This window comes from Panthera onca, chromosome E3, assembly GCF_046562875.1.
Source record: "Panthera onca isolate mPanOnc1 chromosome E3, mPanOnc1 haplotype 2, whole genome shotgun sequence".
In the NCBI taxonomy this organism is placed as follows: domain Eukaryota; kingdom Metazoa; phylum Chordata; class Mammalia; order Carnivora; family Felidae; genus Panthera; species Panthera onca.
Genome location: NC_138354.1, coordinates 13,528,167 through 13,550,465, shown reverse-complemented (window position 1 = coordinate 13,550,465; position 22,299 = coordinate 13,528,167). Strand labels below are relative to the sequence as shown.

The 22,299-nt window shown below is 48.7% G+C and overlaps 1 protein-coding gene across 4 annotated transcripts in view; it reads right to left on the bottom strand.

Annotated features, from left to right (window-relative positions):
• Positions 1–22,299, bottom strand: part of AUTS2 (activator of transcription and developmental regulator AUTS2) — a 1,119,628-nt gene that overhangs the window by 305,265 nt on the left and 792,064 nt on the right. For all 4 annotated transcript variants that reach the window (XM_078439965.2, XM_078439967.2, XM_078439968.2 and 1 more), the window contains exon 5: positions 19,845–19,874. In XM_078439965.2, the coding sequence (XP_078296091.1) occupies positions 19,845–19,874 (30 nt within the window). The remainder of the gene's footprint in view (positions 1–19,844; positions 19,875–22,299) is intronic.

Below are 22,299 nucleotides of genomic sequence, written 5' to 3'. Positions count from 1 at the left end.
GGTGTGAACACAGAGAGGTGAGAGACATGAGAGTCATCGGTGATTTTCTGACACTCTCACGAAGATGCTAAGCTACTCAGCACCACACGCGGCACCTAGCACCTCCTGGCACTTAATAAAAGGATGCCATTAGGTGGGTCAAATGACCCCCTTTTCTAGATGAGAACACCGAGGCCCAGGTCACACAGCTGGTGGGCTGAGATGCGGCCCCCAGCTGTGCTGCCTGGAATAGAGGGAGAGTGTGGCTGTCGCCTCGTCCCCCGAAGCTGCACCGCTCACCCCTCGCCCCTGCTGTCAGTGCACAGGTACAGTCCTTTCTGGAAGAGGCATTTAACAGAACAGGGGACGTTAATAAACAGACCTGACTTACCACCTGCCGGGGGTGGGGTGGGGTCGGATGGGGTGCACAGAGGACTTCTCGGACTCTACCTTCAAGGCCTCTCTGGCAGCCTGTGTCCCAAAGGCAGGCCGCAGGGAGACACCGCAGGGGGAGCCCGGCTGCAGGGGCCTAAGCAAATCCCACTTCACGCTCCAGGGCCCACCAGCTGCCCCGTGCAGCCAGGTGAAACCAGGTTAAAAATCGACATCCAGGGCAGCTGCGGCTGCAGAGAGAGGTTACCGAGGGGGCAGGAGAGCCTGGGAAAGGGGCGCTGGGAGCCCGGCGGGGCGGGCTGCTCAGCGCGAGGGTCAGACTGTGTGTTCTGAGCACCTGTGGGCGGAGACACAGGGGTTGTCCGGCCATCACCTCCGGTCACAACTCAGCCCTGCCTGCTGTCCCTGTCCTCCTCACTTCTCTCTGCTTTGCAAATGTGGCTGATGCTGCTATCTCTGAACACTTTACAGTCGGTGGGCATTAATTAATGCTAAACGACAATAGAATTTCTCCCAAATCGCACGGGACACTCACGCTAACATCCAACATGTTCATTTGGATAGATGTTATCGCAGTGAGCACCCAAAGAATTTCCAATGATTTGTCAAGGACGAGAGGGAAACTCTCTTCAACGAAGAGTTCTCTTTAACCAGAATAAGAGTAAAAGCTTTTGGGAATGACTGTTAGTTAAAACAACAATTTGGCCGGGGGCTCTGGGGATGGACTTGGTGGTGGGTGGCCGGGGGCCCTGCAGCTGAAGCACACGAGCCCGTCTGACCACTGGCTTTCTGTGCCGAGAGGGGAAGGAAACTCACTTTTGGTTACAGCACCGGTGGTGTGCGTGCGTGCAAACACTTGTGTGCGTGTCTCACTCCATCCTCAACACCCTCAGCAACGCTGCGAGGCAGGGGTTAGTACTGCGCCAGCTTTCAATCGAAGGGCTGAAGTTAAGAGGGGATAAGGTGACTGACAAAGCTCACACAGCTAGAAGGTGGTTAAGGTGTCACCCGAACTAGGTTTTCCTGACCCTGAGCTCACGGTGCTTTCTTATAAACTGTGTCTCTGCTACGCATAAGAAGCTTTAGGGGCGCTTCTGGAAATACAGATTCCTGCACTTCACCTGGAGACTTCTCACTTGGAAACTTCCCCACCGGAGTCGCCAGGCTTGCGCCAAGTGTCTCTCTACGCACAGCACCGTGGGTGGCTGTGGGGTGCAGTCAGGTGGGGATCCTCCCTCCACACTCGGCTGCTGAGGAGTCCCACGCTCCTATCTAGACACCTGACCGGGTGTTACGTCCCTCCCTCTGCTCTGCAGGTGGCCGTCTGAGGCTTGCCAGCAATCTCATCAGATGAATGAGCCAGGCCCAGGCACAGCTGCTGTGAGCATCTCCTCTCTCCCTGCTTCAGTCCTTACCATCACCACCTGCCACGACCCAGATCAAGGCCACCAGGGATGGGGTGGCTCCGGCCTAACCACAGGCATGAGTGGAAATAAAGCTGCCAGTTTAGGAGCTTCCCCACCACTCCCCAGAGTTCAGAATATGACAGGACTCTTACTATCGCCCAGGACTCACCCAGTTCTCTCCAGTCACTACTGAAATGAGCCCCGGGGACGTAACGAGAGCAGTCGCAACATCAGCACCGAAGGTGCCTCGCTAGTCAGAAGTCACAAACAAAGGTAAACAAAAGACAACCACAGAGGAGTAGAAAGTGCATGAGAGTCTGTGTGGTGGGGATGGCGGATGGAGGAGGGAGGGACCAGCAAGAGGACAAAGCTCCCAAAAAGCTGGTCTAAGTTGTGAGGCGGGGGGGGCTCCACTTACAGTAATAACCACCATCTCAGTAGCTCTGATGGACTGCATCTCGTCACCAGGGCCCTGAGAGGTAAGAATTCTTACTGAGATTCTGGAAGGTTCCGTGGTGAGTTAAGTCACATCAGCAGTTGGTTCTGGATTCCAGGCCTTTGGAGTCCAAGACCAAGCCTTAAGCCTACTTTCCTCATCACTGGATCCCAGAGATGGGCTGAGAGTCCGAAAACAGTGCCACCTTCACAAAGCAAGAGAGGACACCCATCCAGACATTGCTGCAATCTGTCCACATCAGAAGGTCTGGAGACCCACATCCCTTGTGGCGGTCAGTGTTCTTTGTCTCCCCAGAAGCCACTCCCTCCATGTCTTTATTGCTAACAGAACTCTATGATGGCACAATGCCAGATCCCAGGGACAATCACGACTGATCATGGAAATCTAGGCCTTCTTTGCTTTATCATGCACCTAGGGATGGACTTGACCATCTACCTCCTTCTTGTCTGCCTTCTATGTGTTTTGCAAGGACCTTGAATATTACCTTGTAAGGAACAAGGGTCTTTGCTGAGGTCACCCTGCAATTAAAGCTCCTGCAATGAAGAGAGTATCTGGGTGGGCTCTAGATGCTATCACAACTATCCTCGCAAGAGAGAGGCAGAGGGAGATCAGAACACATAAAAGGAGAAAGCTATGTGAAGACAGAGGCAGAGTCTAGAGCGATGTGGCCACCAGCAGAGAAATGCCAGCAGCCACGAGAAGCTGGAAGAGGCAAGGAATGGATTGGAGGGAGTTAAGTATGGCCCAGGGCAAATGATGCTGAACTTCCAGCCACCAGAGCCGTGAGAGAATAAATTTCTGTTGTCTTAAAGCTACAGCAGCCACAGGGAAGTAACACAGTGCCCAAGCCACCGTCGGGCATTCTGTTACTGCAGCCGACCACCTCCTGAGTTCTGGGTGTCTGTCATACTCAGAAAATAAAACTTAAATGAGACCAATAGAAGTACCGCTCCATTTCTGACCATAACAGGTATTTCCTAGAAAGTGTGTTTTCTGGGGATCCCCACGAGTGCTGGGAAGTCTCTCCGACACCAGTCTCCCCCACCTTGTTGTTGCCATCTTTAGAGAGCACCCCTACCGTTAAAATCCCCATCCTCGCTCCATGCAGTGAATACATGCAGCATTCACTGACGGCGGCCACCCCGCCAGGCAGGGTCCTCAGTGCCCTTCCATCTTGAAGCGCCCAGGCCACTCTGCGAACACTTGGTGGGACCCGTGGAAGCCGCACCTCTTTGGTACGTATCGCACGTGGAGCTCTGCCTTAGCAACAGTGTGAACAACATCTTCCGGGGTTGGGAGTTCCAGACAGAGAGCTGGGGATGGGGGTTGGGGGTGGGAAGAGAAGGGCCCAGGAGGTTGGGAAAGGGATTTTTAAAAAATCTCACACCACACAATAGGAGTAAATTCAATAGAAATTAATAGAAAAGCCTCCTCAGAAGGAAAACCAGAGCTTCGGTGGAGAGGGAACTTGGGTGAAATCTACTTAGAGATGATAAAGCGCGTCTTTGCTCTTCTGGGTGTCGCCGTTCCTTCAAAGCTTAGTGATTTCCTGCCACTCTCTCTCCACAGGGCCTTCCTGCCCAGATTTCACTGCCCGATGACATGGCCATGACTTCCTTTCTCTCTGATTCTCTTCTACCTCTTCAAGACATATCTATTTTGGGTCCTATTTCCCAAGAAGTCTGCTCCTAGAAAGCTGACTTGGTTGTAGTGGATTAATCAGCTTATGTGTGTTAGGATTTTTTGGGGGGTGGGGGTGAAGGTTAGGAAGCAGGGGTAGGGGACCAGGAGGGGTAACAATGTGGAGGGGACTAAAATCTAAAATTTACTGAGTATTTATTGTGGGTCCTATAATTGTGCTACATGTTCTGTATCCAGATTAAAAAACAAACAAACAAAAAACCCAGCAGCAGCTCAGAAGCATTAGGTAAACTGCCCAAGGTCATGGTCACAGTCACACAACACTATCTGGATACAGATGGAATGTGGTCGCACACTTTACCTTTCTAGCCGTCTCATACCCCAAGCTTAGTGACCTCCTGTGTCTGACATCCACAGGGCACCTTATGACCAAACCCCGTGGAGCTGTGGCTTGGCCTGTCAGACTGCACAGTTCTCGCGCTTTCTACAAGTGGCTAGCTACCGTGAATAGCTCAGCCAGATACAGAATGCCTTGGCCAGGTTAACAGCACATGTCTTACCATTAGGCAAAGACCAGAATATATCTACTGAGACCAAAAACCATCGATGAACACTACAATTAGTGGGTAAAAATATGATGTGAAACATATTTTGTATAGTCTCAAAGTATCTCCGAAGATCCTTATTAATTTGAAAGGGAAAAACCAGTACCTTTTAAGCGTGAAGGCTGGCGATGTCTATCACCTTAACTGAGTGACCCAAGTTGCCATCACCAGCAGGGAGACCTCACATGCCCCTTGACGGGATGCCCTGAGAAGGGTCCACCACTTCTGTGGTCTTCCTGCCAAAACTGTATAACCTCAATCTAACCAAGAGAGAACATGAGACAAACCCAAACTGAAGGATGGACAATCCACAAAACAACCTCCTTGGATTCTGGAATAAAGGACATAACTGGGGAAATGGGTAAAATTTGAATAAGGTCTGTAGGTGTAGCTAACAGTAGAATATGAAGGTTAATTTCCCGGTTTAGATACTTGTAGTATGGCTTTACCAGATGTAACATCAAGGAAAGCTGAGTGGCAGGTATATGGGAGCCTCCTGGGCTGTTTTCTGTAAGTCTAAAATTATTTGCAAAGAAAAAAAAAAAAGCAACAACAAAAAAACCCCCTGCAAACACCACATGCTTTCTTAAAGGATTACGTTAACGTTGGATTAACGTAGGTGTGGGGCAACTGCTACCTCAGGTGGGCGCCCGGGAGTCTGAGTTCCTGCCAGATAAGCTGTGACCAGCCTGTTTGAAACAGACTTTCCTGGTCTGGAAAGTCAAGGTGGCTCAGTGTGTTAGTGCCCGGAGTCCTGAACTCGGGAGCCCGCCCCCTACTCGGCTCCCCAGGGGACAGCTTCGCCTTTGCAGGGCAACTCTGAGCGCACTTACAGGAGACATCGGGAGAGCAGGTTCCCAGCAGGTCTGGTCTGGGGTCTGGCTGGGCTTTTGGAGGCCGACCATTTCACTTTCAAGGAGAGGAACGAGGAGAAGAATGGGAAATGCAGCTCTCCTCTCTCTGTGCCATCCCCTCTCTGGTTTCTGAGGGAGCTGAATGTGGCGGACACAGTTCTGCTTGTATCCCTCTTCCCTTCCTTACTTTCGAGCCAATGGAAGCAGCCCCCGACCTCACTTCCTGCTCGTAGACCGAACCCGTAAACCCTCCCGAAGCAGATGGCTGCCTGTTCCACCAGCGGCCCTGCTTTGTTCCTCTGTCCTTGTCCGCAGCAAGCAAGGGGGCTGGACCCCTAGTCTCCGAGGGCCCTTCCAGTTATGACAGGCCCCGGCCGGCTGGGCCCTGGGGAGCAGCCCCAGTGGAGACAGCTGTGAACCCCACTGGTGCTTAGGGCTGCTGAATCTTCATGTTCAGGGAAGGTGAATCAGCTCCCTCTCAGCCACAGACCAGCGGCGTGGAAGCTGAGCCCCCTGGGCTGATTCTGCTCTGGTTCCGTTCAAGTGAGCTACGGGTATGGCGCTTTAACACGTTTAGATAAAAGGCTACCCAGGCTGCACAACAGTTACGTGGACACCCTTCACGCTACCGAAACGCACACTGGAACGTGCTTAAGGTGGTGCAGTTTGTCACGGGTATTCTGCCGCAACGAAAAATAAAGGAAGTCATTCTGGATGTCATTTTTAAAAAGGCTACGTAAATATCAGGTGCTATGATTAACGTATGGTTATCGTGTCCTTAATGGCTACAATCACCATGTATGTTTATTCCTCCGTTACGTGCAGACGAAATCTCCGCGTTCTGCCTGGGCTCCCGCTCACACCCACAGTTCCAAATGTCTCCACTGCTCCGCTGGCCGCTGGCCTCCCAGATGCTGACCTACAGTTCTGAGAGTTCCTGCTCCGTCAGTCTCCTGACTTCCCCCAGTGGAGGGTCCTGTGGGCCCCCGTGACCTTACATTTCCTGTATCCCTTACTCTTGGTGTCCAACTGACGGCAGCACCAATCCCCACCCAGACGTCCTTGAAACCGGTCATCTGTGACTGCTCTCTGAACCCCCACATGCCAGTGGTCACCAAACCACGTTCGTTCCACTTCCAGAAAGGTCCCCAAATCTAAATCCTGCCTTTCTCATTACTTTGGTTGAGATCCCCGTCACCTCCATTTTGTCATCTGGCTGAAGTCTGCCTCCCATCCTTCACACCACCGCCAGAATTCTCTTCTAGAAAGTCACATCTGATGTGTCCTTCATCTACAAGAAGTACTCCGTGGCTCCTGCCTGGATCAAGTCCAAACTCTTAGCTTGCCATCCAGGCTTGTCTCTATGGAGCTATATTATTTAACACCAGCACACATTATAGTCACATCCACACCCCCACCACGAACCTCGTTCTACGGAAACGGAAGCCCTCACGCTCCTCTCCATATGCTGAGCCTTTCACAGCTCCTTGCCTTCTGCAAACAAGATCCCGTTGGCCTGTGATCTTCACCACCCTTGCTCCCTAGCAGTCACCCACATCCACGTGTTTCAGTAAGATCTAACTCCAGCGCCCATCCTCCTAGGCAGCATGGTTCGGTGGTTTGATTCCGACACCGTGCCATCCACAGCATGCGCTATGGGAGACCTTATAATTCATCGAGGTACCTTAGCTTTCTTTGCAATTAGATCTTATCTCTCTCAAGAGCTGTTCTATCTTTGTCATCTTTCCATCCCTGGTTCCCAGGATGGTGTTTGCCTCAGCACCCAGTGAGGGGTTAAAGTTTCACCAGGAGGTGAAAGTGGCTACGACTGAGCTTATTAACTTCTAGTCCCTGGAAAACCATCTGAGCAAGGTCACCTGTGATAGTTAGAGAAGTACTGTGTGGGACACGATTCCTTTGGACAAGTAAGGATGACCACGATTCCTTTGGACAAGTAAGTTATATCTGGTTCCCCAGACAAGTGATTTACTAACCCTGATGACTTTGGATCCTCGTGTCTCTCTTCAAGGTGGCTGTCTTATACTTGGGGATTAACTCATCATCCACTATATTAAAAGTATTAATAAATTCTGTGCTATTCTGAATACCTGTACGCATGAACCCTCCCTCACTCTGTGCATTCCTGTGCCTTTCTATAACTTTTAATTGCTTAAGCAAGACAGAACTAATCCGTGAGTGCATTTACGATGATTCTGTGAAAATGTAGGCAACTGTTTTATACAACTGTAACGTGTGTTCGTATCGGAGACCTCGTGACCACTATAAAGTGCTAACCTTTGATGATCGAGGCAGCTGGAACAGCTGGCAAGAAGTGCCTTTGAGCGCCTGACTCACACATGGCAGGAAGGTGAGGTTATGCTTTGTAGACACGTTGTTGTCTGTACAACTCTCACCTTTCCGGGCCCTGTGCCCGCTCCGACACCATACAGGTTACCTCCAGAATAGCACTTTTGGACAACATGGCCCAGTCTTTCCATAGTCCTTTCTGGAGAAGAGGACTTAAAACCTAGCCCAGCCTGAGCAAATCAGAGTCCTTTCATCAGATTTTAACAACTACGGTGGAAAAGTGTTTCTTCCGCTGGCTGAAGCTGAAGGTGTAATGTTCCAGAGGATGGGTCGTGATTTCTACCAATAGGAGAAACCAGGTCTCAGAAACAATCAAAATGAAATAGGCAAAAAGAAGTAGAGACAAGACACGGAGGGCACTGAATTCTCTGGTTTGTGCTCCTAAGTACAGTCTGTATCTCTGCCCTTCTGATGGTTTAGTTATTACAACACTTGAATTCCAAAAGCATATGTTTCCTTATTTGTTATTTGAATTTAATTTGTTATTGGAAGCAGAAAAAGAACCTTAAAAAGCAAAATAAACCCCGCTAACATAAATACAGCCAGAGCTGTTAAAACTTAAGAGCTTTAAAATGACCCAAAGGCTTCAAAGGACTCTTGTAGGACTTCTGCTCTAAGTATGTATTTAAGGATGTGGAGATCACGTTTTTTATCTAGCTACAAAAGGTGGACGAATTCCTTTATAACAATGAATAATTGCTCTGTAATTGATTTGTTGGTAAATGCTGAATTTTTTTCCAACGTCTAATCTTAAAGTGGACCTACCTGTGCATCATTCTAAGTTCAGGTTGGGGTGAGACTCGAAGTGTGGCTCTACTTAAATAAATGATCCACACACGTTGTCATGCTGTCTCTGAGGAACACATTAGTTAAAATTATTGCTGCATTCCAAATAGACCATGTGAGAGGGATAATTACTTTTCAATGCCTGGATCAATATTTTTGTTTTTGTCCTTTACTACTTGAGCGATTGGATCTAAGGCCAGAGGAGAAAATCAGGTCAGTCCCCTAGACCTACTGCAATCTCATGGGGAAGATCAATGTGTGTTCTTGGGAGCCCAAGGAGGAGAGTGAGGCCAGGGAGCATAATCCATTGTGTGCTAACTTAATTTCAAATTTCTCAATGAGCAAAGCCATGGCTGTCTAGGGCTCTTCTGATGCAGCATTTACACAGCTGCCCTGAGGACACAGGTAGAACTCATTTTACGTGCAGTGTATTGAAGGCTTTCATGGATTTATGACACTGCCACATGCAAAGCCAAAGGGAAGTGCTGTGTGCCCTGTTCATGTAGCATCTAAGCTTGGCGGAGACGGAGACGACGGGGCTACAGAGGTGGAGAGAGGTCCTGTGGCAGAACAAAAGGTAATGTCCTCATTGTAGGCACACGTCATCATTCAAGGGCCTGGCACTCGGGATCCGTGGGTATGGAATTTGCGATGATTTCACTCTGACAGAATAGGCCCTGACCTGTATTATTGGGACGATTTAAATTGTCCCACGAAGGAACATGATTCAACATGTGCTTATTATAGCCTTTCCAATAAGAGTTTAAAAAAAAAAAAAAGGATGCTAAGCAATACGAAATAATGAAGCATTTTGCCAGAGTGCCAACTCACCCTTAACCTAACAAAATCAATGCCTTTCAAGCACCTTAGAAGCACCATTTGCATGCAAGTAGTGAGCTAACTGCAAATGGAACTTCTTACTAATTAAAGCTCATCACAGAGCATCTTTTTTGACCAATATTTTGTTGGATGTTAGAATTACAATTGAAAGTGATAAAATACTCTTTGAACATTTCCTTTTGTTTCTAACATGTTTCTATTCTCCATGGCCTTTTCCTACCAGTCCTTAGGCTTGTTGGAACATGGCAGTGAACGAGGGGGGCAGCTTACTGGCTAAGAGTGCTGCCTCAGAAGCCAAGAAAACCTGGGTTTGAAACCGGGCTCTGCCACTAGCCAGTGTGGGGCTCTGGGCATGTGACCTAAGCTCTCTGTGACTCAGCCTCTTCCTCTGTAAACTGGGGATAATATTAGCACCTACCTGTTAGGGTTACAGTGTGGGTTAAACAAGTCGAAATATGTAAAGAGTAAACAAACGCTATTTACATAGTAGTTGTTAGGGGTGCCTGGGTGGCTTAGTCGATTCAGCGTCCGACCCTTGATTTTGGCTCAGGTCATGATCTCACAGCTCGTGGGTTTGAGCCCCAACTGGGATCTGCACTAACAGCATGGAGCCTGCTTGGGGTTCTCTCTCCCTCTCTCTCTCTGCCCCTCCCCACTCACATTCTCGCTCGCTCTCAATAAATAAATAAACACTACAAAAATAGTAGTTGTTGTTATCTCTATGTGGTAGCATGAACACTACAGGATGTGAAGTCAGGGAGAGCTACATAAAAGGTTAGGTAGGAATCCTATCTCTGCCATCATCGGGACGTTAGGTGAGTTACTTAACCTTTTTGAACCTCGGTTTCCTTATAAATAAGAAGGGGGGTAGTCATGCCCATAGTTCATTGGGTTATTGTGAATCTCATATGAGATAATTCATGTGCTACCCTGGCAAACATTTCTAAGTGGGTTTATGAGACCAGCAGGCTCAGTCCAGCTGCATGGATGAACACGGATTCTGCCAGACTGAGGACCCACGCTTCCCTCCTTTTGTCTGACCACAGGCAGACAAGAACAACGAAAATCAGCCCGAGGCTTGGCAGGGACTCGGGCTTACCCCGGCTCTCCTTGGAGAAGGAGCTACTGCCCCCATCTACCTCTCATCAAGGACAGAGAGTACTCTTATATGCACAAGGCAGCCAGTCACCCGCCAGTCTGGGATGTCCAGAGACACACACACCTGCAGGCTGGCTCCCCATAAATTCTTCCCCTGGCTTCTTAGAGCCAGAGGAGAACAGCCCCTGCTTCGGCCACCCCCCTGCAGCACCTCTGTGCAGGAAGTCAGGGCCCCCGGGCTCCCCATCAGACGCCTGCCTGAAGCGCACACTGGAGCCGGGGAACTTGCCTGAGAAGCCAGTAAAATTTTAATGCACTCTGTAGTGCGGTCATGTCATACTCGGTTATGGCAAATAATCCCAGATGCCTGCAGAGGTAAAATGGAGCTGTAATGTGCTTGCCTCCTAACCCGAGCTGACAGCAATGATGTACGACTACCATTAGCGGAAAATATCACTTCAACTAACCCATGATCCAGCTCCGCTCAGGGTCACATTATCCATGAGGAACGAATTACACTCCCAAAGTAAATACAAATTTTCTACACGAAATGGGTACAAAAAAAGGGAAGGGGCGATCCGTTCCCTTCACCGGCACACTGCTGAGTGACACAGATGATAAAGGACAGGACAAATCATTGGCTGACAGAGTGCTGTGCCGTGATCGGCTCAGCCAGCACGCACTCCAGCCGATGAACACTATATTCTCCCCTTAGTGGCAAATACATAATCTTTAACACGGACATGGCTGCTTCAGATATTTACTACCATTCGGGCTGCAGGAACACCCCATGCAGCACTTGCTGCTAGAAAAGGAGACACCCTGTGGCCTTGACGGACCCCGAGATCCTCTGCGAAGGTGAGAGTCAGCGTCTGGGGATGGACAAGGGGTTCTTGAGGTGGCAGACGACAGCACAGAGTGGAACAGCTTTGTGGGGTGCAGCTCAGGAGCCGTGTTGATATCACGGTCCTCTCTACTATGTGCTGGTCACAGGAAGAAAAGTCTGGAGGGACCACATGAGATGTGGGAGACTCTGGACCAAAAGCTCAGAAACGAGCCTCTGTTCCCCGCCCAGCGCTTTCCCCTGCTGCCCGGGGAACCGTGACCAGCCTCTTTCCCTTTCTGGCACTTCAAGAATCAACAGAGCAACTTCAGGTAGAACACTAATATTTACAGGGCACCGACTAAGTACCAAGCATATGCTGGGTGTGGGTTGCTTGCCGGGAGCCTATGGTTTAATAAGATATTAAAGGTTTACACACAGATATGCACTAAAAGGAGTCTGAGTTCCTTGAGCAAATATAGTTTGGGCTTAGTCTGCTCATTGGTAAAGCCTGCATCCCTGATTACTCACGGTGGCCCCTACGCTGATTTTGCCACTCACATGTAAGAGTCAAGACATACAACTTGTAGATTTCCCTTCTCACCTGGGACAACTGCTTCCTGGGTGAAACTTAAAAACTCACATTTCAGATCTTGTACATCTGACTTGTCATTGAACCCAAACTGTATTTATTTAATATTTATTGAGCAACTGGCAGGTTTGGATTTTTAGAAGTTAGTGGGGTTTGGAGGTGAACAGACAAGAGATGGTCCAGGTCTCTTGTAGCATAAGAAAGGTGGCAAGGGTTCTCAGGTGGGGCTTGTGGGCATATCCCAACTCCCACTGAGTCACAGGGAAGCAGCATGTTATGGGAAAAAGAGCCCAGACCCTGGAATCTTAAGACATGGTTCATAGGTCATGTCTGATCGCTTGCTCTTCAGTTTCATCTTTGTTATTTGTAAAATGATGACGTGACACCTACTGGAGAAGATACAGCCCTTGAAAAGACCCGTCACCAAGTTCAGCACGTTGCAGACGATCAATAGTGTTGCGTATGAAGATGCACACAGATCCCCACAATGAATCTTTCAACAGGTCATATAAAATGGCATTTGTAAAAGTGTTTTGAATAATACAATGTTCTCTCCATTGAAGTGGCCTTTCTTCTTCTTCTTTAGTTATTATTAACCCAAATCTCATTGGTTTACAGCCCCCAAGAAATGAAGACCATCTACTCCTCTAGTCCAAGAAATAAGGAAAAGCTCTATGACATCTATACAAGGGGAGTAGGGGGTTGGGGGGGGGGGGGACTTGACCTTCCCAGCTATAGCTTTGATTTAAAAAAAAAGAAAGAAAGAAAGAAGAAAAATGATACACATTATTCCACTGAATTTGGGGACTTTTAAAAGTATGAAGTTTGCCTAATTACAAATACAGCCTAATACAGAGATTTTATTATCTTTATTACACCTAGAATGACAAATTAATAGGCAGCAGTTATCTGTAACTATACTACCAACCAGAAATTACCAAGGGGGCATTAACTAAGGCAACCACAAACAACACACAAAGACACATGTGCATGACTACAAAGAAGTCCATACATCTTTACTGGGGACAGAACACTCTCCAACTGGAATACAGAATAAGACAGACTCTTCTGACAACCAAAGAGCGACCCAGGTTACACTCTATGAAAAGCCACGCGCATAAAACACGCTGTGAAAGGCATCACTAGTACAAATGTCTCTGCTTATGACCTTCCCACTATTCAGGTGGCTCAGGGTTCATGGTCAATTTCGTGAGGATGAAAGCCATCACTTCCACCTACCTCTTCCTTGGCATTGTAACCTTCCCTGCAGGTAAGCTGTAAAATCAAAGCCAGTGCTTCATTCTAAGAGATAGCAGCTGACTTTTTCTCTGGGGTTGTAGAAGCATGAACTCAACCCCAGGTGTCTTCCAGAATCCCAGAAAGAATTCCTTTCACAGGCCAAATAATACTCATTACCAATCAAGTGAGTTCTTAAAACACATCGTGCAAGCTAGCTCTTCACTAGTTCCCGTGCTCTCCTAAATAGTTAGGGTAACTGAGAAACAGAGATTAAACTAATTTGCTGCTGCCTACCCACAGGTGCACGGTGACATACCTAATTGAGCCAAGCAGCTACAACGCCCAATTCAGTTCCCTGGTACGTACTGGAAAAAAATAAATGGTGGCTATGAATGACTGAATGAACCAACAAAGAGATAATGACCTGGTTCAGACATGAGGCCCACACGTTAAGTTTCCTTCAGTTACTTGAAAGAGTCAATGCAGATGTGCCCCGACCTACCCACCATGTTTATGCCCTCTTAGGAATTAGAGAGAGATGAATGAATGGAGACAATCCTTATACGATCTTCCTTCGACACTGGCCGAGAGAAAATACAATCACATGTTAATTTCCCTCTGGGTCTGCCATGCTGTTGGGGCCTAGGTAAATAGCTACATAGGAAATCAGGATATTCAGTGTTAGATCATTGAATCCAGCTTCACATCTGGCAAAACCAAGGCTCAGCAGTGTTGGGTAACTTGGCCAGGGCCCCATCGCTGGCTAGTGAGAAATAAGAAAGTAGGTCTTCTGAGTATCCTTCTCCAATACCCACCCACAGTGATCAACAGGACATCTAGAACCTGTTCTTTCTCCTCACTATTCATTCTAAGAAATAAGCATTTAGCTAAAGATGTCCGACACATTTCCAATAACTCCTGGGTATTCATTTTATTGATTTATAATTAATTAAAAAATCCGTATATGTACCAATTCTTTTTCCAGTGTATGGCATAGTGGTAGTGGACAGATATGCTACATACACTTGATCTTAGCCAAAAGGCCGAGAAGCGATTGCTACATACACATTCAATCCAGGGAAGCAGTTTTTGGATTGGCATGGAAAATCTAGGATATGAAAACGAGAAGAACCTAATGAGAGTCAGGATTTAAAATAATTTGCGGTAGAAATTTAATCCAAGGATGGTAGGAAGAGGAATGCTGGATGGCTACAATGGAATTAAACCAGTTGGAAATGGGATGAGGTTAGAAGAACAATAAAGTGTCATTTTGACCTGGACCTCATCTCGGAGGGGCAAGAAGAGGTTGAGCAGATGGGCATTATGGAAATTGGGCATCCAAAACGGAAAGCTCTTGAAACTTGCCCCCAAATTACACAAGTTGCTCAAATAAGCTAGGAAATTTAGAAAAGGCTCAGGAGTATCTTATGGGAAAACAAACTTGTACAGGGAATCCAGAAAGCTGAAGAAGAGAGCACCTATTTGCTGCAGTCCAGAAAATAAACACTGGGACTGATACAGAGCACACTCACGTTCAACATCAGTTTTCTGAACCCGTTTCACTTGTCCCCTCCATCTGGAGATGAAGATCCAGGAAAAGCAAATGCCCATTTAGCAAAGCAACAAACATTACTGAGCACCTAATTTGTGCCAGGCACTATGCCAAGTGCCAAGGACACAAGAACACGGCTCCCCGCTCTTGTCCTGGACCGGGGTCACTTGCTTCGCTGCTAGAAAATTGGAAGGGGGGGGGGGGGGAGAAAAATTCCTTTTTTTTCCAAAATAGGACAGGGTCTCTCATTGTCTCCTGATCAGAACAGGTCCTATTTTAAAACCAAGGACTGAGGTTCTACAAGCAACAGTGAGCTTCTGGAATGTTGCTGAGGGTGCACAATCTTTACCAAGTGTGCATTGTGGCCAATCAAGGCATGGGCCCCTTCCACTATAAGCACAAGCCACATGCCCAGTCTTCAGTTTGCCATCTCAGCGGTTTCTGAGTCCTTCAGAAGCCAAGTTAGGCGTGTGGTTTGTGTGGAGTTAGGAACATAAGCCTCCGCTGCTCTTCTCAGAAGCTGCCCCCTTCCCACACAAGTGAACACAAAATGATCAAACACAACACATTTTAGCACGCATCAAAACATTAGAACGCACCAGGAAGTGTGTTCATGTGGGGGGGAGAGGGAGCTGGTGTGGGAAATCAGTAGCACTGCATGTGCACCTGGCAGCGTCCCGGCAGGATGTCCCGGGTACTGGTGAGCAAGTCACAGGAACCAGGCGACCTTCTCCAGGTGTTCAAAGCCCAGAGAGAGGAAACCGCCATCATGCTCACGGGTACGTTAGGAAAAGGAGGATGGCTCCTATCTGCGAAGAGACCGCATACGTGTGTATCGCGTGTGTGTGTACTCCGTGTTAGCTCTACACAAGCACGTGGGTGCACGTTACCCCCACGACACCTCTACAGCTTTCGAGTCTTTCTTTCGGGCTATCAAGCTGTTAAGAGCCCTAAACAAGGGGAAAGTAAACGTTTCTCTCCGACATTTGCATAAGGCCGTGGTTCTCAAGACAAATCGCGTATCGAGGTTACTTAGGAAACTTTTCAAAAAATACAGTTGCTACCGCCCCACCCCAGATGTCCCGCACGGGCCCCTCTCCCCCGTGACGGGTGTCCGGAGCTGACAGTATTTGGCATGTGGGCCACGGGCTGTACAAGCCACGTAGCTGCCATCAGATTCCTGCAGGATGGCACGCTTGCGCTTGGCTCCGGGTTGTGCCCAGGGGAAAGCCTGAAATTTGGGATAAGGAGTTTAAAAGCCATTGTGGGGGGAGACCTTCCACATTTTGCACCACTTCCATTCAGCTTGTAACAGGAAGAAGTGCCCTAGGGGACGAAGGCCTCACGTCCTCAGGCAGGTTTTCCGGCAGATCCGGAGCCTTCTGAAGAAGAGGGTGGCCTTCCTCCTTTCCCGAGTGAGTCTCTCACTTCCCTCCAAGTAAAACTCAAGAAAGCCAACGTTTATGGGCACTTACTGGTCCATAGACCAGGAGCTGAGTCAAGCGTCTTCTTTAATTGTTACAAAAGTTTAGGTGGAGCTGTTGTTAATCCCATTGGGCGGATGAGAGCACGGAGGCTTGTCCGCCGCTCCAAAGTAGGAAAGGACAGTCACACACCAGCCTAAGCCACCGGACTCGGAGGCCCAAGTGCCTGACCACCGGGCATTACGCCTTCCAACCAATTTTGCCCTGTGGCCCACACAATAAACAGGAACTACTTTTAATCTCTACATTAATTTCATAACCAAATAGGGAATGTTTCTTAGTATAATGGGCTGTTGCCAGCGGTAGAGGAAGAGAGGCAACAAGAGAAAATACAGGCCAAATACGTGGAAATATGCACGTTGCCTCTTTGTTCTCATGATAGCAATTCATTTCGAATGGGAGCCTGGGATAATTGCTTCATTTGGGTGATTAAGGTGCAAAGCGCTTCCTCCTTGCTTTACACTAACTACAACACAGAAAAATCCCACATCTAGGATGTGGACCGTCCATAGCCTTCTCTCACTCCCGCCCAACGCCGACCCTGGCCAAGTCCTCCAGGTTCTCTGGCACTAGTGCGAAACGTACCCCGCGCGGCTGGGAGGGGGCGTTGAGAGGTGCTTTTTTGCTCAGCGTCTCATCAGAGCCTTTTCCGTGCACAAGTGCGTCTCCTGCACGCGTGGGGAGCTCTGCTTTTTTCGCTCCTTTCCCAGTCACTTCCACATTAATTAGTAAGGGTATCATTTTATAAATTACAGCTTCGTATCAGAGGAAAGCAGAGTTTATCTTAATTCAGTCAGCTGTGTAAAATACAGTACCCTAATTTTAGACCGCTGGTTCTGCAGATCCCCGTGGAGTAAGAGAATGACAGGTCTTCCGGAGAGAAATCCCAGTGGGTCCCTACAAGTCTCACTTTTGCCTCCAACAGCATCCCTGGTGAGGCCGCTGAAGGGATCCCAGGACACTGAGTGGCATCTTTCCCCCCATTAGCAATTCAGATTTGAATGCGAATCCTCCCAGCAGCACATGAAAGCAGCCTCGGTTAGCTCTGGGGCTCCGAGGGGGGCCCAGCCAAGAGGCTCAGGCACAGAGGAGGCTGCCAGGGGCCGGGGCTTCGGCGCACAGCACAAGTCTGGGAGGATGGTGCTGAAGTCGGTGATAAACACCAGACAATCTCAGTCCAAAAGGGGAAGCCTGACAGTCTGAACTGTAACAGAGCCAAGCAGGCACGGCTGCGATTACAGTCTTGATTGCTCCTGCAGGGAGCCCTCTGGAGGAACGCAGGGTGGCGCGTGGCGGGGGAGGGACAGATGATGGGAGTGAGGGCGGGGAGCAGCTCCCTGCCAGGAGGAGGGCCTGCAGGGCCACCGCAGGCCACAGGCAGAGCCCCCGGGGGCGGCGGGTCCGAGGAACACTCCTAACGGCTCTCCCCACGCCGGTCGTCACCCCTCTCGTGCACCTGCTATAAACATCTCCTTATTCTCCTTCGTTGCCCTGGAGTCGTCCCTGACTCTGAGCGGTGGGCCCTGCTCCCTTCCCGCCGCCACTGCTCCGCTCAGATGCTTCGCTGCTTCCCGCACTCAGAGCTGGGAACCGGGGCGGCAAGGACACGGGGATTCGGGTCCTGGGGAAGGACTCGTTGGGATGCGGTCAGTGTGCAGGAAACACCGTGGCCCCCAGGACACTCTGAAAACCACAGACAGCTCTACCAGAGCTAGGTGATCATCTGGACAAGTACGGCTAGGCACCTCCAGAGATTCTGAGGTAAGTGGCCTGGGATGAGGCCCAGGCATCAGGATTTTTACAGCCTCCCCCCACCCCCGGATGATTCGGATGTGCATTCAAGGTTGAGACCGCTGACCCAGACACCTGCATGCGATGCAACACCGGACAAACCTTATCACCTTCTCCCACTGCTGGGGACCAGTGACACTTTGGGATGCCACACTGCCTTTTAAAGAAAGAATGTCCCCTTGGATGTGAAATCCAGAACAAGGCTCATCCTCTTGGAGTAGTGCCACCGGCTTGAAAAGAGAGATCCCTCTCTTTTCACCTGTAAAAGATCCCCTGGAATGGCCAGAAAGCACCAATCCCTCTCTAGTGCCTGTGACGCCCGACAGAACGACGTGACGACTGCCAGGTGGGAATGTGGCCGGGATGGCTCCAGGACCAGGGGACGCGCCTCGGACACTGAGCCTCTACTGCTGCCCACGCGCCTCTGGCACCCACTGCACGCCGGTTGCCTGAGACACCAGGGGCCCGGCTTGCAAGGAGCTGAGACTCCCAGGGGCTGGAGGAAGGAAGCTCCTACTTGTCAGTTAAACAAAAGAATAATCCACAGCCCCCTTTGCAGTGTGTACTTTCACTGTCATCCAACAGCCCATTACCATGTCACAGCACAGCGCACCCTTCCATAGGTCACTTTGTTTAAAATGACATGGATAATGCACATGTCAGCAAGCTGACAGTCCTGGCCGTCCTTCAGAGATAAAAACCTCAAGGCGAGAGCCTGTTCTTATCTAGGGGACATGCATTGGTCTATCATCCAAGTCAGGCAGAACATGATTTCTCCAGAGAGCACTTTTTTCATTTCCTGATTTTAAGGAAATCAAATAAGCACCATTTGTCTTCATCTGAATATGCTTGACCTGCTCAAATGATGATGTCTCGCATTTTATAACAGGCTACATATGCTGAATTCAAATTAACGACAGTACAGAACCAGAGCCTTTAGATCTCTCTTGGAGGCTGGCAGCAGAGAAGGAGGGAAAATTCTGGGCCTGTTGGGAAGATCCCGCCAAACACGAACTGCGGGATTCTGAGTGAAATCCACAGGCACATAGGAGGTGAAAGGCACAGAATGGGGCTCAAGAACGCCAGCTCCACAGGACAGACCCGGAAACCGGGGAGGTCCCTTCCCTGAGGCCGAGCAATATAGAAACCGCGACGTTCGGGTAACTCTTGATGAGGTTCATAAGGGAGGAATGAAATTAGCAAGAAATTTGACCGAGGGGTGGGGACAGCTAGAAAGAAAGACCAAACGGACAAATAATCCCTCTGCTTCAAGCACAGAAAGTTCACTTTACCGGGCTGTGATCCAATCTTCTGAAAGCTCAACAACTGAGCTCCTTTTCCGGATCCATGTTGAACTGGACGCACAGAGGCTGGCGGCCATCAGCCTCCACACAGAGCGGGTACCTGCGGGAAGAACCGCCCTCCCACCTGGCCATCCACCTGGGCGGGAAGACAGCAGTTCCCACCTGCCTTGCCCTGCCCACCCCTCGTCCCACGGTAAGATTCCGAGAAACACACTGTTCACATTTCCATCAAGAAGGCCAATATGTACAGTAAGGTGAGAAGAAGCATAGAGGTCAGTAAAAGAAATGAAGAAATGACATTACAAATGCAGGCTAGCAAGTTTAATGTTCTAATCAAGGATTCAAAAAGAAAAATCAGATGGCTATTAAAATGGTTTCCTCTTTTAAAATCTGTAAAAGTGAAAACCTGATGACGATATATCCAATATTAACGGGTGTGTTTAAAAAAAGTGGGCCTCACATATTAAATACATTATTTCTTATCACAGGAAACATCGCTGTGTAAATAAAGCTGGTCTTTGCAGAAAAGGTACGGTCAATAGCAGGCTGGTATCCCACCACCCTGTGACCGTGTGCGAGAACCACGGTGCTCGACTCTGCCCACAATGGTGGGGCGGGGCGGGGGGATCTTACCTTCTCTTCCTGGTCACTGTCGCTGTCACACTGAAAAGAAAGATAAGAGAATAAGGGTTAGTGAAAAAATTGAGTAGATTTTTATTTTTGATACAGAAAAAAAAAGAGGAAAGACAAATAGAGGAAATAAAAAAATGCTGCCTAAGCTGTACAGAGCTTCTTCAGTTCAAACGATGATAAACAGAATCAGAAGCGAAATGCTGTGAAGTTGCTCTGTTGATTTCATTCGACGCCTGCGCTCTGTGCCTCTTCCTGTGGTCAGTCTGGCAAGGTGCTGGATCACAATGGTGAGCACCCCCACTGCACGGGAGAGGGGATGCCCATCAAGGAGCCAATCTGGCCGCAGGACTAAGGTGCATCAAGGTCATTCACTGGGATTCGGAGCAAGTTGATATCTTAATGGAGACCTTCTACCTTCAGCTAATGTGAATGGTTGTATCTCTCCCGGTGCTTTTGCACAGGAAAAGAGGTAAGCCTCCGGACACTGTATTCGCTCATTTGGACTTTGGAAGAAACACAGTGGGCAGAGCTCACCAGTTTGTGATGGCTGCCTTTTCTGTGGCTTAGAGGCCCAGAGAAAAGAGGGAATATTCCCTATAAAAAACACACCAATGATAAGAAGAGGTCAGGGAAATAAATCAGCAATATGGGCAAAGAAATCTGTTTTAAGACAGTAGAGTCACATTATAGCTGACCCCAAATTCCAACTGGTCAGCTAAGTTTGGGATAAGCAAAGAACGAGAGTTAACTCAAAACTTGGGCTTCTTCATTAGAGGCAAAGGGGGAAAAAATAAAACCACATTTTCTTTTTAAACCAAGAGTGTTTGTTACCCATTTGATTTCAAAAGTGGGGGGGGGGGGGGATGTATTCTGTCACAGTAAACGTGCAACGGATAAAAATATTCATTCATTCACTCAAAAGTCCTTGATGAGCACTGCTAAGCCAGACAGATACTCAACCAAGCAGGACGCAGGACTGGCCCTAAGGTAGCTTTCAGTTTAGCAGCAGAGGGAAAGCTATAACACTAACACTGAGCAGAGGTGTGGTGTGATGAGAGCTATAGTCCATTAGGATGACTCTTCCCACGGGGCAGAGGAGAGACCATGAGCTGGGGTTGGGAAGAAGACATTGGTCACAGGTGACCAGTGTGGCAACCCTTACAACACTGTCTAAACCAGCATGACGCATGGTTTAAGAAAGGGAGGAACAGATGGCAGAGTAGTTCTGAAGGCAGAACCAATAGGACATGGTAACACATGGATGCGAGAAGCAAGGAAGAGGGACGAGTCTCGGATGATGCCAAGGTTTTCAGTGTGGCCACCTGGACACGGGAGTTGATGTAGCTATGAACAGAAACAGAAAATAAATTTGCCTATACAGCAGTCACTACTGGCTAGATACCCATAGTCATTTGCAAGCCCCTTTCCCCTAGTCCGTAGCTTCTGACGTTTTGAGACTGAAAAGGCCAGATAGTCTCTCTTTTCCAACTTTGCTTATAGCTAAGGGTGGCCATAAGACACACCGTTGGCTGAGACTTGAGGAAATGTCTGCTGAGGGTTCTGAAAAAATTTTTTTCTCCTCAAAAAAGAAGAAAAACAAGAAGCACTTGCCTCTTGCCTCTGAACACGACGGAACGAGGATGTGACGTCTGGATCTGTGGTAGCGACTTTGCAAAAATGAGGCAAAAAGCCCAAGTACTAAAACAAGAGAGCGGGGCCAAGAAATGGCCTGGCACAATGGGGCCACTTGAACCAACCTAAGAGCAGCCTGCCTCTGGACATTTTTGTTCAGGTAACAGTAAGTTACCTTATTGTTTAAGAACCACCATTAGAGTGCTTTCCATCGAAAGTAACCAAAACTCCATCCGAACGGACAGCGTGCTATCATAAGACATAACTTGGGGACTGCTTCCTCTTTGTAGCTTACACTCTCTACTGTAGGTATTTAGGAACTCACAGCACAAACTCACAGACTGGAGGGCTCTAACCTTCCACTGTCCTCGCCGGCTCCTCAATGCCATAGGGTTATCAGAGTTTTAGTGACCGTGCTTTAACCAAGTACGACTGCACTGTTTTCAACCAGGCTTCCAAACTGAGAAGGTCTAAACTTCCTTTTGCCTGATGAGTAATTTCTCTATTCTGAGAAGTCCAAAGAGGCTAGATGAAGACTTTGAAGGCCTAGAACAACAGACAGGTGAGGTTCTGTTCTCCCGATTGTGTGACTTTTCCGTTGCCTTTGCTTAGGCTTTCGTTGGGGTTCCTAAGTTACGGGCGCAGTTTCAAGAGTGACAAGGCATCATTCAGGAGGGCGTGGAAGAGAGAAGTGTATTTTGCCAGGCAGACTCCTCTCCCCAGATGATCCCAGCTCGCCTCGAGAGGCAACCAGTGACAGCTGAAGGCTGTGGCATGGCACTTGCCCATGTCCCCAAGGACTGGTGTGCAGGGGGAAGAAGGA